We start from the raw sequence: 16,424 nt of genomic DNA, 5'->3' as shown, positions 1-16,424 counted from the left end.
GCTCCTTGTTCTAAGAAATGATGACCATATCTTGGATTCAATTTTTCCAAAGCTTGCTTGTAGGCTCTTCTATAGAAGTTACCTTCAAGAACGTTCTTTGCTTCCCCACCAACATATCTCTGAAGGTAGAATAACTTGTCGACTGGACTGAAGCAATGATGCTCAATGATCATATCAAAGCTTGCCTTCCACTCTATAAACTTCAGTACGTCCCCTGAAAATACAGTAGGTTCTGGAACAGGAAGTCTAGCGAGGACTGTTCTCTGTGGTCTTGCTGGGACAATGGTTGTAACATTCTCCTGACTGTTGCAGTGACATCTAGGAATAGAATCATCCAGTTCTATTTTCTCATTTAGTTCTGAATTAGGGGAGTCCTCTTCTTAATTTTTTCCGTTAGAGATAGAAGGTAAGTTCACACACCTTTTTCCTAACACTGGACTAGGTCTCTCTTTGTCTTTATGAGCAGGGATGGAAGGATAATGACTTATTTCCTCACTAAGTGTTAGAGATTTCCTTCCATTCTCCCGGGCGTATGGAGGAAAATAGTAGTCCGTTTCTTCACTTAGTACAGATTTGAACCTAAGACTACTCCGATTCATATCCTCTTTATGTACTCTAAGTCTGGCTTCTATGATCTTAGCTTCTTTTTGCCATTCCAGACTTTATCTTTTGGCGCTGTGCCTCGATTTCAGCTTCTGATATGGGGGCAGCACTTCTGCTAGCGAAGGAAGTCCCACTTGTAATTGTGGTTCCACCTAAGGACCTAGCATAGTCTCTCATAAAGAGCTTGTTAATTCTCCTTCTTGCTTTAACTTCATCATAGTTTTCTGCAGATGATGGTTCTCTCATCAGCTTTACAAAATTTTTAGTGGCCGCAGACATGTGTCCGTGTTCCTTACAATGTCCTGGGAAGGTGTTGTAAGTGACAGCAGGTTGACATATGCTGCAATAAGCTCTTATTCAGATTCTTCTACAGTCTCTACCATTTCACTCAAGTTCCCTTTTTATACTTTCTTGTTTTAACTTTCCATGATTGCCATTAATGTATACATCTCTATATAATCTCATACATTATGGCAAACTTTTTCCTTTTAATGCTGCTTCTTGCTCCAAATTTTCCAGCATCTTTAGGGTCAGTTTTCCGGCATGTGATGAACGTCTTATTTCATCTGCTTGGGCTATATTAATTTGAGGCAAGACTAATGCTGCATCAGACTCTTCTACCTCAGACAGGTTCCCATGCTCTTTTAACTTCTACTCTATCCATCTTTGTATCCTCTAACAGTGGCATGGTAATACTAGGCTCAGACATTTTACTTGAAATGAAATACGAATCAATACGAATAATAAGATGCCTTTCACGTTAAATGCAATATTTCCAAATGCAGAAATAAATGACTTTCACTTTAAATGTAACAGAAATAAATACAGGCAATAAATGACTTTCAGTTTAAATACTTTAGAGTTTGTGTACTACAAACTGTCCTTTGTTTTACTTTAAAGTCTTTTATTCCTAAACACAAAAATGTGCAATGATAAGTAATAAAAGGAAAGCTCTGACCTTATTCTAAAGGAGCAGGAACAAATGTCAGTCTTAAAGGAGTTTTTTCTTGATATAATGCGATGCTCTGAGCTGACTTGCTATGCTCTGTGATGACTTGTGATGCGCTGGCTTGGATACGCTGTTGCAGGCTTTGGGCCTAGTGGCGGGAAACTAGCTTGCTGCAGTACGTGGCCTCTTCTTGGATAGCGGTGCGGGCACTCTAGCTCTGGACTTTGGCCTCCCACCATGCGTCTCTTTCTCTCTCTAGGGATCGCAGGAGGGTTGGCCCTTTTTTCTCTGACTATTTTGCCGTTCTGCTTTAAGAGTCGGCTGCAGTTTGACTAATGCACACGTTCTATGGCCACTATTGTAGCTCCGCTGAGGTGTCTTTGCTTGCTCACTCAGGTAACAGTTGCGGTATATGCTGGCGCTTTGCTGCTCTAATGCGCTCTTTACTGTGCAAGTTGAGGAGCGCTATCACTTCGCCCTCTGAGGTTAATTGTTCCACTGTGGCAGGTGCAGCACTATGTACAAAAAATACCCTCCTTAGTGCCTCCAGTTGAGCTAATGTACACTTAGTGTCCACATAATATGTGCCAGTATAAAATACCCATATATAGTACCCCTAGTAAATGTCCCCATAGTGCCCCTCTCTCTGTGGCAGGTGCAGCACTATGAAGTGCCTTTTGCGCGGTGGCGTTAGAAGAATTCTGATATCTCTGACTTTTTAGTCTAACCAGACTGTCTATTACTCTGTAATTCCTCTAGCACCGTTCTATACAAACAGTAGGTTTAAAGAGCGCACCAAATGCTTGAAATAACTTCTTTATTAACTTCCACTTTTCTTCATATAACACTGCCGCCTCCGCAGCAGATAGTCCATGTACATAACACGTGTTGAAAAGATATCACAAAATGGCGGTATGCATAAGATGGTGGTTCAACTGTTCAATCTTGTCATTCAACATAAAATGGTGGATATACAGGGTGGGCCATTTATATGGATACACCTTAATAAAATGGGAATGGCTGGTGATATTAACTTCCTGTTTGTGGCACATTAGTATATGTGAGGGGGGAAACTTTTCAAGATGAGTGGTGACCATGGCGGCCATTTTGAAGTCGGCCATTTTGAATCCAACTTTTGTTTTTCCAATAGGAAGAGGGTCATGTGACACATCAAACTTATTGGGAATTTCACAAGAAATACAATAGTGTGCTTGGTTTTAACGTAACTTTATTCTTTCATGAGTTATTTACAAGTTTCTGACCACTTATAAAATGTGTTCAATGTGCTGCCCATTGTGTTGGATTGTCAATGCAACCCTCTTCTCCCACTCTTCACACACTGATAGCAACACCAAGGAGAAATGCTAGCACAGGCTTCCAGTATCCGTAGTTTCAGGTGCTGCACATCTCGTATCTTCACAGCATATGCTGTGCAGCACCTGAAACTACGGATACTGGAAGCCTGTGCTAGCATTTCTCCTGTGGTGTTGCTATCAGTGTGTGAAGAGTGGGAGAAGAGGGTTGCATTGACAATCCAACACAATGGGCAGCACATTGAACACATTTTATAAGTGGTAAGAAACTTGTAAATAACTCATGAAAGAATAAAGTTACGTTAAAACCAAGCACACCATTGCTTTTCTTGTGAAATTCCCAATAAGTTTGTGTCACATGACCCTCTTCCTATTGGAAAAACAAAAGTTGGATTTAAAATGGCCGACTTCAAAATGGCCGCCATGGTCACCACCCATCTTGAAAAGTTTCCCCCTTCACATATACTAATGTGCCACAAACAGGAAGTTAATATCACCAACCATTCCCTTTTTATTAAGGTGTATCCATATACATGGCCCACCCTGTATTTCTCTCTTCAGTATCTGTACTCTTACTTTAAGTTATTTAAGCACTTTATGATCTCTCTGAGGCTACTTTCACACTCGCGTTTGGTGCGGATCGGTCATGGATCTGCACAAACGCATCCATTCAGATATAACCGCATGCATCCGTCCAGAACGGATCAGTTTGTATATCTTTAATATAGAAAACGGATCCGTCCACCATTGACTTTCATGGTGTAGAAGACGGATCCGTTTTCTATTGTCCCATATTGTGTCAGTGAAAATGGATCCGTCTCCATTGACTTACATTGTGTGTCCAGACGGATATGGTTCAGTTGACGTTTGGCTCAGTTTCGTCAGACGTACACCAAAACGCTGCAAGCAGCGTTTTGATGTCTGCCTCCAAAGCGGAATGGAGGCGGAACAGAGCCAAACTGATGCATTCTGAGCGGATCCTTATCCATTCAGAATGCATTAAGGGCAAAATTGATCCGTTTTGGACCTCTTGTAAGATCCTTGAACAGATCTGATGAACGGAAACCAAAATGCCAGTGTGAAAGTAGCCTCAGAGGTATATCTGAGGTCTAACTAATAGTTCACTTGCTGAATTTGGTCGCAATTTGCAGTATGCAGTTAGCAGTAACTATTTTCAGATTGGTTGAGTATGATCTGGTATGGTTGTATGCAATTTGAATATGGATTGTGAACTTTGTAGTTTGCAATTGACTTTGTAGTTTGCAATTGACTTTGTAGTTTGCAATTGAATTTGGTGGAACTGTAAGTAAACACACATATAACTGGTTCAGTATACAGTTCTAATCACTATATTAACAGTAGGAACATTATATAACTGTTTTAAATACCTATTTTGGCCTCTCTGCTTCCATAAACACAGCTCTTAGTGGAGTGAATGTCTGTTCAGCTTCTCTCTCTGGTGAATAATGACAGCAGCAGCTCCTGCTAGGGAATTTCCCACACAGACTGTGTGTGAGGCTGGCTGTGATTGGCCAAGACTCCTACTGTGTGTGAGGCTGGCTGTGATTGGTCTAGACTCCTGCCCAGCAACAACAGTTTAACTCTATGCTTTCTGTTTCTGCTGTGTCATTGAGCTTATCTCACATCCATATAATGAATCTTAAAGCCATATTATCTTTTTAGCTTCTGTGAACACAATATATAACAGTTATATGACATCCAAACATGAAGTCACAGTAAATAACTCTGCTTTTGTCTTTAACACACAAACATAGAAACTGTATTAAGGTTATTGGCAGGTCTAGCTGTATAAACATATAAGCTATATTAGCAACCTAGGACAGGTCTTAGCTGGCCAGCTACACTCTCCCCTTTCCCAAGTGCCCCACATAATGTGCCAGTATAAATTGCCCCTATATAGTCCCCCAGCATATGCCCTCATAGTGCTCTTCTTTCCTCCTTCCCCAGAATACCCCTCATAATGTGTGTCAGTATAAAATGGCCCTGTATAGTCTTTCCAGTAGATGCCCTTAGAGTGTCCCCCATAATGTTGCAGCATAAAATACCCTTTCTTAATTCCCCCGTAGATGCCCCCATAGTGCTCCTGTCCCCCCCTTCTCCATAGTGCCCCCATAATATGACAGTAAAAAAAAATGCCCCATATAGTGTACCTATAGTCCCCCCCATAGTGTGCCCAACAGCATTATGCAAAATAAAAAAAATACTAATACTCCATGCTTCTGGCAGCGATGCCATGCAGGCCTCTTCTGGCCTGTGTCCTGTGCTTTAAGATGCCTGGCTCAGGCAGTGCAACGATGTCAACATCATGGCGTCGGCCGTGCTGGCATCTCATAGACTTCAGGCCTATTTCCTGCAGCCTATCAGAGGACGAGGAAGGGAGATGCCTCTCCCCTGCCCTGCCGCAGCCTCAAAATGTATTGCTGTCCTGAGGACGGCGATAAAGATGAGTGTAGAGAGATGATCGCTTCCACTATGGTGCGGCTCATTTCCTAAGGCCCTGCTGCCACTGCTGCCACCCCCACTTATCTTCAGGGCCACACCACCCGAGGCAATCGTATTGCCTAATTGGCATACCATCTCTGGGATCCCCTCAAGGAGCAGTGAGCCTCAGCACTTCCATGGTATGCCAAGTGATGATGCCGGCCCTGGGTAAAGGATAATCACTCTGACACTTGGGGTGCAGGATAATGACACTGACACTTGGGGTGCAGGATGATGACACTGACACTTGGGGTGCAGGATAATGACACTGACACTTGGGGTGCAGGATAATGACACTGACACTTGGGGTACAGGCTAATGAGACACTGACACTTGGGGTACAGGCTAATGAGACACTGACACTTGGGGTACAGGCTAATGAGACACTGACACTTGGGGTACAGGCTAATGAGACACTGACACTTGGGGTACAGGCTAATGAGACGGTGACACTTGGGGTGCAGGATAATGAGACGGTGACACTTGGGGTGCAGGATAATGAGACGGTGACACTTGGGGTGCAGGATAATGAGACGGTGACACTTGGGGTGCAGGATAATGAGACGGTGACACTTGGGGTGCAGGATAATGAGACGGTGACACTTGGGGTGCAGGATAATGAGACGGTGACACTTGGGGTGCAGGATAATGAGACGGTGACACTTGGGGTGCAGGATAATGAGACGGTGACACTTGGGGTGCAGGATAATGAGACGGTGACACTTGGGGTGCAGGATAATGAGACGGTGACACTTGGGGTGCAGGATAATGAGACGGTGACACTTGGGGTGCAGGCTAATGAGACGGTGACACTTGGGGTGCAGGCTAATGAGACGGTGACACTTGGGGTGCAGGCTAATGAGACGGTGACACTTGGGGTGCAGGCTAATGAGACGGTGACACTTGGGGTGCAGGCTAATGAGACGGTGACACTTGGGGTGCAGGCTAATGAGACGGTGACACTTGGGGTGCAGGATAATGAGACGGTGACACTTGGGGTGCAGGATAATGAGACGGTGACACTTGGGGTGCAGGATAATGAGACGGTGACACTTGGGGTGCAGGATAATGAGACGGTGACACTTGGGGTGCAGGATAATGAGACGGTGACACTTGGGGTGCAGGATAATGAGACGGTGACACTTGGGGTGCAGGATAATGAGACGGTGACACTTGGGGTGCAGGATAATGAGACGGTGACACTTGGGGTGCAGGATAATGAGACGGTGACACTTGGGGTGCAGGATAATGAGACGGTGACACTTGGGGTGCAGGATAATGAGACGGTGACACTTGGGGTGCAGGATTATGACACTTAGGGTATATGACAACAACACACTGACATTTGGATTATAGGACAAAGACCATTCTTTTATAAAATATACATGACATTTACATACAGATGACTTGAGATTAACCCTTTCAGTGTAGCTGTAGATAAGGAGATGTGACACTGGTTACTCAATATTCTTATGATGATCTTTTTTTTTTGTTGTTTTTCCCCTTTTTCTCAACAGAGATATGAAGTAACAAGACTTTCCAGCAGCAGCGACTCAAGTTGTGACAGTGGGTGGGATACTGCGGGTGGAGTGCACTTCTATCACGATGACCACCACAGTTGGGGTCATGGAGGTTTCAATGGAGATTGTGGCGGTGGAGACTTTGGTGGAGGGGACTGTGGTGGTGGTGGAGGGGACTGTGGAGGTGGAGGAGGAGACTGTGGAGGTGGAGGAGGGGACTGTGGAGGAGGCTGTGATTAATTGAGGTTCTTTTTATTTATTACACTTAAAGTTCTACAGCCAGAGTGCAGATTATTTTTGACAACCTTTGAGAAAAGCCTTTTTAGAACTGTCCCTTCCACTCGTATTTGTACTAAAACCTCCATTGTCTATTCAGTAAAGAGGATCAATATTTACGGTAACCAAAAGGGCCTCGTCATCTGTCTGGATCATCCACCAGCCCTCTCTCCTGTTCTCCTGCCTTGCACCTGGCTACTAATCCACCTTACGTCAAGGGCAATCCAAGCACCACCAGACAGGAGCCTCCACGGGCCCAGGGTGTGCCCTGAGGGGATGAATAGTTGTGCTCCTCTACCCACTGCACATGTAGATCATTGGAGAGAGAGAGATTAGCCACTGTGAGGACTACCACCACCTTTGTTGCTGCAACCATCACTCCCATCATCCTCTCCAGCTCGCCCAGCATTCACACCTCTCTCTGAAGCCCACAGACATAATTACAAACACATAAAAACACATGCAGTAATTTCTAGTTACCAAGTTAAGCACTGTGATCTTTTGTTATAGCTTTACTTTTCTGTATTGTGTGTGAATCTTAATGGTAAGGTATTGGCAACCAAGAGATTAATGATGGCAGAAGGTAGGTTGCCAGGGAGATGGAATTGGGTCGTCCCCTGGTTACAGAGTTCTTTACTCAGAGTACTTCTGAGAGAAGCAGAACAGACATCTTGCGAGGTTACAGACTGCTAAAGGATGACAATTTTGCTACTGTGGAAAGCATAGATTGCTCAAGCACCTACCAAACTGGGATATAGAGTGGCCAATCACATCTTAATATGCACCCCACAGTTGGGGAACTGCAGACAAAGGATGACCAAGAATGGTGTAGCATGCCTATGATTGCTAGGAGAGAATGTGAAGAGAGAGACTAGGAGAAGAGATGAGCAAATCAATTTTTCCAATTCAGAGTTCTTCCCAAATTTCTTGTGATTTTGTTTTGGGCAAATGAGAGACAGACCTTCACATAATACTCCACTGGAAACTTCATATTCAAGTCAGTTATTCCTCTAAAGGAAGAGAAATTTGACAATCTCGAGAGAAAATTGACCTGGTTAGCTGAGTGGCTTTTGCTGGGCTTTTAGGGTGCTCTTTCCCATTGTGGAGACCACCGAGTATGCATATGGAGTAGTGAAGGCTTAGTATTTATTTTTTTATTTTTTTAAAGAAAAACTAATTTGATTTTCCTTCCCAGTAACCCAGTGGTATGCAGATTAGCTCTCCTTTATGAAAAAGCACTGATTAAATAGTTGAAGGCAGAAAGAACAGTTTGAGGCTACTGCTAGAGGACATCTTATTATGAAAAAGCAGTGTTTGAACAGTTTGAGACTACCACTAGATCAGTGATTTCTCTCTTTCTCTCTCCTTCTCTCCCTTTAATAGTTCTTTTGATTTGTGTAGAACTGATTCGTACTGGGAGTCTTACTTCTGCCACCATTATTACACAGCCATTGGTAACTTTTGTAACCTACTTCTGGACTGTATTGTTGCTGACACCTGTACTGCTACCTCCATCATCAACTGAGTAAAGAGACTTTATTTATTGCAATCAACTTGCCTGATCATTGCGTCGATTATCTGCTGGCTCCACTCGAGTTCTTTTGACTTGTACCCTGCTAAAACCAGGCAGGAGCCCCTGATGCCAAGGTGTGCCCTGAAGGGAATAAGGGTTCTGCACCTCTAACCACTGCATGGCCCCAGGGAGCATCTGAGTGGGGAGAGCCATCGTGAGCAACCATTATCATTCCTCACAGCACTCCCCCTAAAGATCACTGCAAACATGAAGAGCAATGTATGATACAGTGAAGATAAAACCAAATAACAAATATACTCCTTACCCCCTCAAAATACCAATTATTAGGCACTATGTTGAGCTGGATGTGGCAGGATGTGGCAAGTATCTTCTCATTTATGTTTTAAGCCCCTCTGATCCCAATTTTAATTTGGCTAGAAATCCCATTAATATCCCATGGGACAAGACATGACAAAAGAGTTGAGATACCATGTGTCGTTGAGAACCATGTGCCGTTATTTTGGAGGCATGTCACCTCTACTCTTAATTGCTGCTGCTGCCACCACCCTGCTTCTTTGATTTTGCCTCCTCCTCAATAACTCTATATGCCTCCCAGGTCCTGTCCAGCACACAATCATTTTAAGAATCCTCACCTTCCCTGCCACGTTAATCAGATTGTGGGATATCATGATTGGCTCCTTGGTCTCCCTTCTCTGCTCTGCATTTGCCCCAAGTGCCACTGTTGCTGCTGCTACCACCACCAATGCCATGGCTACCAAACTTTGAAAAAGCAAAATTAAACCAACCAAGAGAGGCCATTGGCCTAACTAACTGGGACAAAGTCCTCAAAAATACAAATACAGCCACAAAATGGGATATTTTTTTAAAGCATCTTAAACTCTAATTGTAAAAGGTACATACCTTATGGGATAGAAAGGGTAAGGAACAAGAAAAAAAACAATGTGGAAAAATTGAATTGTAAAAAAAAAGCAATACATGACAAAAAGAAGGCATTCAAATCACTCAGGAAGGTAGCGAGGAAGCATTGAAAAACTATAAGGAAAAGAAATAGAAAATGTAAAAGACAAATAAAAGCAGCCAATCTAAAGACAGAGAGATTCATTACCAAAGAGAATAAAACTAACCCTAAAATGTTCTTCAATTTTATAAATGGCAAAAAGTATAAATCGGAAGGTGTTGGTCCTTTGGTCCTTTACTGGGTAATGAGGGGGGAGATACAGAGAGAGATGTATTCACTGAAGAAAATAAACTGTCAGAGGAAATGCAAAATGTAAAAATAAATTCCCTATTAAAAGTGTCCTGTCTGACCCAGGAAGAAGTACAGCGGCGTCTTAAAAAGACTAAAATAGACAAATCGCCAGGACCAGATGGCATACACCTCCGTATTCTCAGTGAATTAAGTAATGTCATAGCCAGACCCTTATTTCCCATATTTAAGGATTATTCTCATATTAAGGATTATTCTATATTGATAGGGAGTGTTTCACAGGATTGGCGCATAGCAAATGTGGTGCCAATATTCAAAATGGGTCCAAAAAAAGAGCCCGGAAACTATAGGCTGGTAATTTTAACATCTGTCATGGATAAACTGTTTGAAGGTTTTCTAAGAGATGCTATCTTGGAGGACCTTAATGAAAATAAGCAAATAACACCATATCAGCATGGCTTCATGAGGGATCGGTCATGTCAAACTAATTTAATCAGTTTCTATGAGGAGGTAAATTCTAGACTTGACAGCGACGAATCAATGGATGTCGTATATCTGGACTTCTCCAAAGCATTTGACACTGTACCACATAAAAGGTTAGTATATAAAATGAGAATGCTCGGACTGGGAGAAAACGTCTGTATGTGGGTAAGTAACTGTCTCAGTGATAGAAAACAGAGAGTGGTTATCAATGGTACACACTCAGATCGGGTCACTGTCACTAGTGGAGTAACTCAGGGGTCAGTCTTTTTTTTACTACAGAGGACAGTATACTGTATATATACACTACAGAGGACAGTATACTGCATATATATATATACTACAGAGGACAGTATACTGTATACACACTACAGAGGACAGTATACTGCATACACACTACAGAGGACAGTATACTGTATACACACTACAGAGGACAGTATACTGCATATACACTCACTAAAGAATTATTAGGAACACCTGTTCTATTTCTCATTAATGCGGTTATCTAGTCAACCAATCACACGGCAGTTGCTTCAATGCATGTAGGGTTGTGGTCCTGGTCAATACAATCTCCTGAACTCCAAACTGAATGTCAGAATGGGAAAGAAAGGTGTGCTACAACAGCAGAAGACCCCACCGGGTACCACTTATCTCCACTACAAATAGGAAAAAGAGGCTACAATTTGCACGAGCTCACCAAAATCGGACTGTTGAAGACTGGAAAAATGTTGCCTGGTCTGATGAGTCTCGATTTCTGTTGAGACATTCAAATGGTAGAGTCCGAATTTGGCGTAAACAGAATGAGAACATGTATCCATCATGCCTTGTTACCACTGTGCAGGCTGGGGGTGGTGGTGTAATGGTGTGGGGGATGTTTTCTGGGCACACTTTAGGCCCCTTAGTGCCAATTGGCCATCATTTAAATGCCACGGGCTACCTGAGCATTGTTTCTGACCATGTCCATCCCTTCATGACCACCATGTACCCATTCTCTGATGGCTACTTCCAGCAGGATAATGCACCATGTCACAAAGCTCGAATCATTTCAAATTGGTTTCTTGAACATGACAATGAGTTCAGTGTACTAAAATGGCCCCCACAGTCACCAGATCTCAACCCAATAGAGCATCTTTGGGATGTGGTGGAACGGGAGCTTCGTGCCCTGGATGTGCATCCCTCAAACCTCCATCAACTGCAAGATGCTATCCTATCAATATGGGCCGACATTTCTAAAGAATGCTATCAGCACCTTGTTGAATCAATGCCACGTAGAATTAAGGCAGTTCTGAAGGCAAAAGGGGGTCCAACACCGTATTAGTATGGTGTTCCTAATAATTCTTTAGGTGAGTGTATATACTACAGAGGACAGTATACTGTATAGACACTAAAAAGGACAGTATACTGTATATATAAACACTACAGAGGACAGTATACTGCATATATATACTACATAGGACATTATACTGTATGTATGGATGTGTATATATATATATATATATATAAATATTGTAGGGAATTAGGTCTCTTTCGGGGGTCATTCTCACAGATATATTCAGGGCACCAAGGTTAAGGTCCAAACACTGTGCTTTATTGCGGCACATCCGTGTAAACATAAACAATAATACAAAATAATAAACACTCGCCCGCCTGGGCTCTAACTAAACAAACAGATTCCTGACTCGCCTAAGGCCCTGTTCACGCCCTGTGAACACATGCGGCTTTCTCAACCAATGTTGTACAGAGCACAGTACGCCCACTGTCTCCAGTCCAGTGTCTCAGCACACATGGGGAATAGTGGTCTCTCAGCCCTCCTGGCTTGGACCACACAGAGCCTTCAGGCTTCTGTCCACAGGCAACACACTCCCCCTTGCTGACACTCTGGGAGGTGCTTTATGCCAGGCTGAGTACCTCCAGCTGATCTCACCTGTGGTAGAATAGGGGCGTGGACCGCACTATCCACCCCTTCCTTGCCTCTAACCTGCGTGAGACCTGTCACTGTCTCACAATATATATATACACACACACACACTACTGAGGACAGTATACTGTGTATATATACTACAGAGGACAGTATATGGTGTGTGTGTGTGTATATATATATATATATATATATATATATGTATATACACTACAGAGGACAGTATACTGTATATATACAATACAGACCAAAAGTTTGGACACAACTTCTCATTCAAAGAGTTTTCTTTATTTTCATGACTATGAAAATGGTAGATTCACACTGAAGGCATCAAAACTATGAATTAACACATGTGGAATTATATACATAACAAAAAAGTGTGAAACAACTGAAAATATGTCATATTCTAGGTTCTTCAAAGTAGCCACCTTTTGCTTTGATTACTGCTTTGCACACTCTTGGCATTCTCTTGATGAGCTTCAAGAGGTAGTCACCTGAAATGGTCTTTCAACAGTCTTGAAGGAGTTCCCAGAGATGCTTAGCACTTGTTGGCCCTTTTGCCTTCACTCTGTGGTCCAGCTCACCCCAAACCATCTCGATTGGGTTCAGGTCCGGTGACTGTGGAGGCCAGGTCATCTGGCGCAGCACCCCATCACTCTCCTTCATGGTCAAATAGCTCATACACAGCCTGGAGGTGTGTTTGGGGTCATTGTCCTGTTGAAAAATAAATGATGGTCCAACTAAACGCAAACCGGATGGAATAGCATGCCGCTGCAAGATGCTGTGGTAGCCATGCTGGTTCAGTATGCCTTCAATTTTGAATAAATCCCCAACAGTGTCACCAGCAAAGCACCCCTACACCATCACACCTCCTCCTCCATGCTTCACGGTGGGAACCAGGCATGTAGAGTCCATCCATTCACCTTTTCTGCGTCGCACAATGACACGGTGGTTGGAACCAAAGATCTAAAATTTGGACTCATCAGACCAAAGCACAGATTTCCACTGGTCCAAGTCTCTTCTGCTTGTTGCCTGTTCTTAGCAGTGGTTTCCTAGCAGATATTCTACCATGAAGGCCTGATTCACAAAGTCTCCTCTTAACAGTTCTAGAGATGTGTCTTCTGCTAGAACTCTGTGTGGCATTGACCTGGTCTCTAATCTGAGCTGCTGTTAACCTGCGATTTCTGAGGCTGGTGACTCGGATGAACTTATCCTCCGCAGCAGAGGTGACTCTTGGTCTTCCTTTCCTGGGGCGGTCCACATGTGAGCCAGTTTCTTTGTAGCGCTTGATGGTTTTTGTGACTGCACTTGGGGACACTTTCAAAGTTTTCCCAATTTTTCAGACTGACTGACCTTCATTTCTTAAAGTAATGATGGCCACTAGTTTTTCTTTACTTAGCTGCTTTTTTCTTGCCATAATACAAATTCTAACAGTCTATTCAGTAGGACTATCAGCTGTGTATCCACCTGACTTCTCCACAACGCAACTGATGGTCCCAACCCCATTTATAAGGCAAGAAATCCCACTTCTTAAACCTGACAGGGCACACCTTTGAAGTGAAAACAATTTCAGGTGACTACCTCTTGAAGCTGATCAAGAGAATGCCAAGAGTGTGCAAAGCAGTAATCAAAGCAAAAGGTGGCTACTTTGAAGAACCTAGAATATGACATATTTTCTGTTGTTTCACACTTTTTTTGTTATGTATATAATTCCACCTGTGTTAATTCATAGTTTTGATGCCTTCAGTGTGAATCTACAATTTTCATAGTCATGAAAATAAAGAAAACTCTTTGAATGAGAAGGTGTGTCCAAACTTTTGGTCTGTACTGTATATATACTGCAGAGGAGAGTATACTGTGTGTGTGTGTGTGTGTGTGTATATATATATATATATATATATATATACACACACACACTACAGGACAGTATACTGTATATATACTACAGAGGACCGTATACTGTGTGTGTGTGTGTGTGTATATGTATATATATATATATATATATATATATATACAGGTCCTTCTAAAAAAATTAGCATATTGTGATAAAGTTCATTATTTTCTGTAATGTACTGATAAACATTAGACTTTCATATATTTTAGATTCATTACACACAACTGAAGTAGTTCAAGCCTTTTATTGTTTTAATATTGATGATTTTGGCATACAGCTCAAGAAAACCCAAAATTCCTATCTAAAAAAATTAGCATATCATGAAAAGGTTCTCTAAACGAGCTATTAACCTAATCATCTGAATCAACTAATTAACTCTAAACACCTGCAAAAGATTCCTGAGGCTTTTAAAAACTCCCAGCCTGGTTCATTACTCAAAACCGCAATCATGGGTAAGACTGCCGACCTGACTGCTGTCCAGAAGGCCATCATTGACACCCTCAAGCAAGAGGGTAAGACACAGAAAGAAATTTCTGAACGAATAGGCTGTTCCCAGAGTGCTGTATCAAGGCACCTCAGTGGGAAGTCTGTAGGAAGGAAAAAGTGTGGCAGAAAACGCTGCACAACGAGAAGAGGTGACTGAACCCTGAGGAAGATTGTGGAGAAGGACCGATTCCAGACCTTGGGGGACCTGCGGAAACAGTGGACTGAGTCTGGAGTAGAAACATCCAGAGCCACCGTGTACAGGCGTGTGCAGGAAATGGGCTACAGGTGCCGCATTCCCCAGGTCAAGCCACTTTTGAACCAGAAACAGCGGCAGAAGCGCCTGACCTGGGCTACAGAGAAGCAGCACTGGACTGTTGCTCAGTGATCCAAAGTACTTTTTTCGGATGAAAGCAAATTTTTCATGTCATTCGGAAATCAAGGTGCCAGAGTCTGGAGGAAGACTGGGGAGAGGGAAATGCCAAAATGCCTGAAGTCCAGTGTCAAGTACCCACAGTCAGTGATGGTCTGGGGTGCCATGTCAGCAGCTGGTGTTGGTCCACTGTGTTTTATCAAGGGCAGGGTGAATGCAGCCGCTATCAGGAGATTTTGGAGCACTTCATGCTTCCATCTGCTGAAAAGCTTTATGGAGATGAAGATTTCATTTTTCAGCACGACCTGGCACCTGCTCACAGTGCCAAAACCACTGGTAAATGGTTTACTGACCATGGTATTACTGTGCTCAATTGGCCTGCCAACTCTCCTGACCTGAACCCCATAGAGAATCTGTGGGATATTGGGAAGAGAAAGTTGAGAGACGCAAGACCCAACACTCTGGATGAGCTTAAGGCCGCTATCGAAGCATCCTGGGCCTCCATAACACCTCAGCAGTGCCACAGGCTGATTGCCTCCATGCCACGCCGCATTGAAGCAGTCATTTCTGCAAAAGGATTCCCCACCAAGTATTGAGTGCAGAACTGAACATAATTATTTGAAGGTTGACTTTTTTTGTATTAAAAACACTTTTCTTTTATTGGTCGGATGAAATATGCTAATTTTTTTAGATAGGAATTTTGGGTTTTCATGAGCTGTATGCCAAAATCATCAATATTAAAACAATAAAAGGCTTGAACTACTTCAGTTGGTGTGTAATGAATCTAAAATATATGAAAGTCTAATGTTTATCAGTACATTACAGAAAATAATGAACTTTATCACAATATGCTAATTTTTTTTAAAGGACCTGTATACACACTACAGAGGACAGTATACTGTGTGTATGTGTATGTGTGTGTTTATATATATATATATATATATATATATATATATATATACACATACTACAGGACAGTATACTTTATATATACTACAGAGGACAGTATACTTTATATATACTACAGAGGACAGTATACTGTATATATACACTACAGAGGACAGTATACTGCATATATATACTACAGAGGACAGTATACTGCATATATATACTACAGAGGACAGTATACTGTGTGTGTGTATATATATATATATATATATATAGAAACCAGTGTCAGGCAGCTGCTGCCAAGGCCAATAAGAAAATGGGTTGCATCAAAAGGGGCATAGATGCCCGTGATAAGAACATAGTCCTGCCACTTTACACATCACTAGTCAGACCACACATGGAGTACTGTGTACAGTTCTGGGCTCTAGTGAACAAAGCAGACATAGCAGAGCTGGAGAGGGTCCAGAGGAGGGCAACTAAAGTA

At 42.6% G+C, this 16,424-nt stretch overlaps 1 protein-coding gene across 6 annotated transcripts in view; it reads left to right on the top strand.

Annotated features, from left to right (window-relative positions):
• Positions 1 to 16,424, top strand: part of LOC122929221 — a 171,961-nt gene that overhangs the window by 38,920 nt on the left and 116,617 nt on the right. For 2 of the 6 annotated variants that reach the window (XM_044282724.1, XM_044282723.1), the window contains one exon: positions 6,885 to 8,706. The exons of the other annotated variants lie outside the window; for them this stretch is intronic. In XM_044282724.1, the coding sequence (XP_044138659.1) occupies positions 6,885 to 7,127 (243 nt within the window). In that variant the 3' untranslated portion in view covers positions 7,128 to 8,706. Of the gene's footprint in view, positions 1 to 6,884; positions 8,707 to 16,424 lie in introns of those variants that run through there. 6 annotated transcript variants of the gene reach the window in all.

The sequence above is a fragment of the Bufo gargarizans genome, chromosome 2 (assembly GCF_014858855.1).
Source record: "Bufo gargarizans isolate SCDJY-AF-19 chromosome 2, ASM1485885v1, whole genome shotgun sequence".
Classification (NCBI taxonomy): Eukaryota; Metazoa; Chordata; class Amphibia; order Anura; family Bufonidae; genus Bufo; species Bufo gargarizans.
This window is presented reverse-complemented; position numbering and strand designations above follow the sequence as displayed.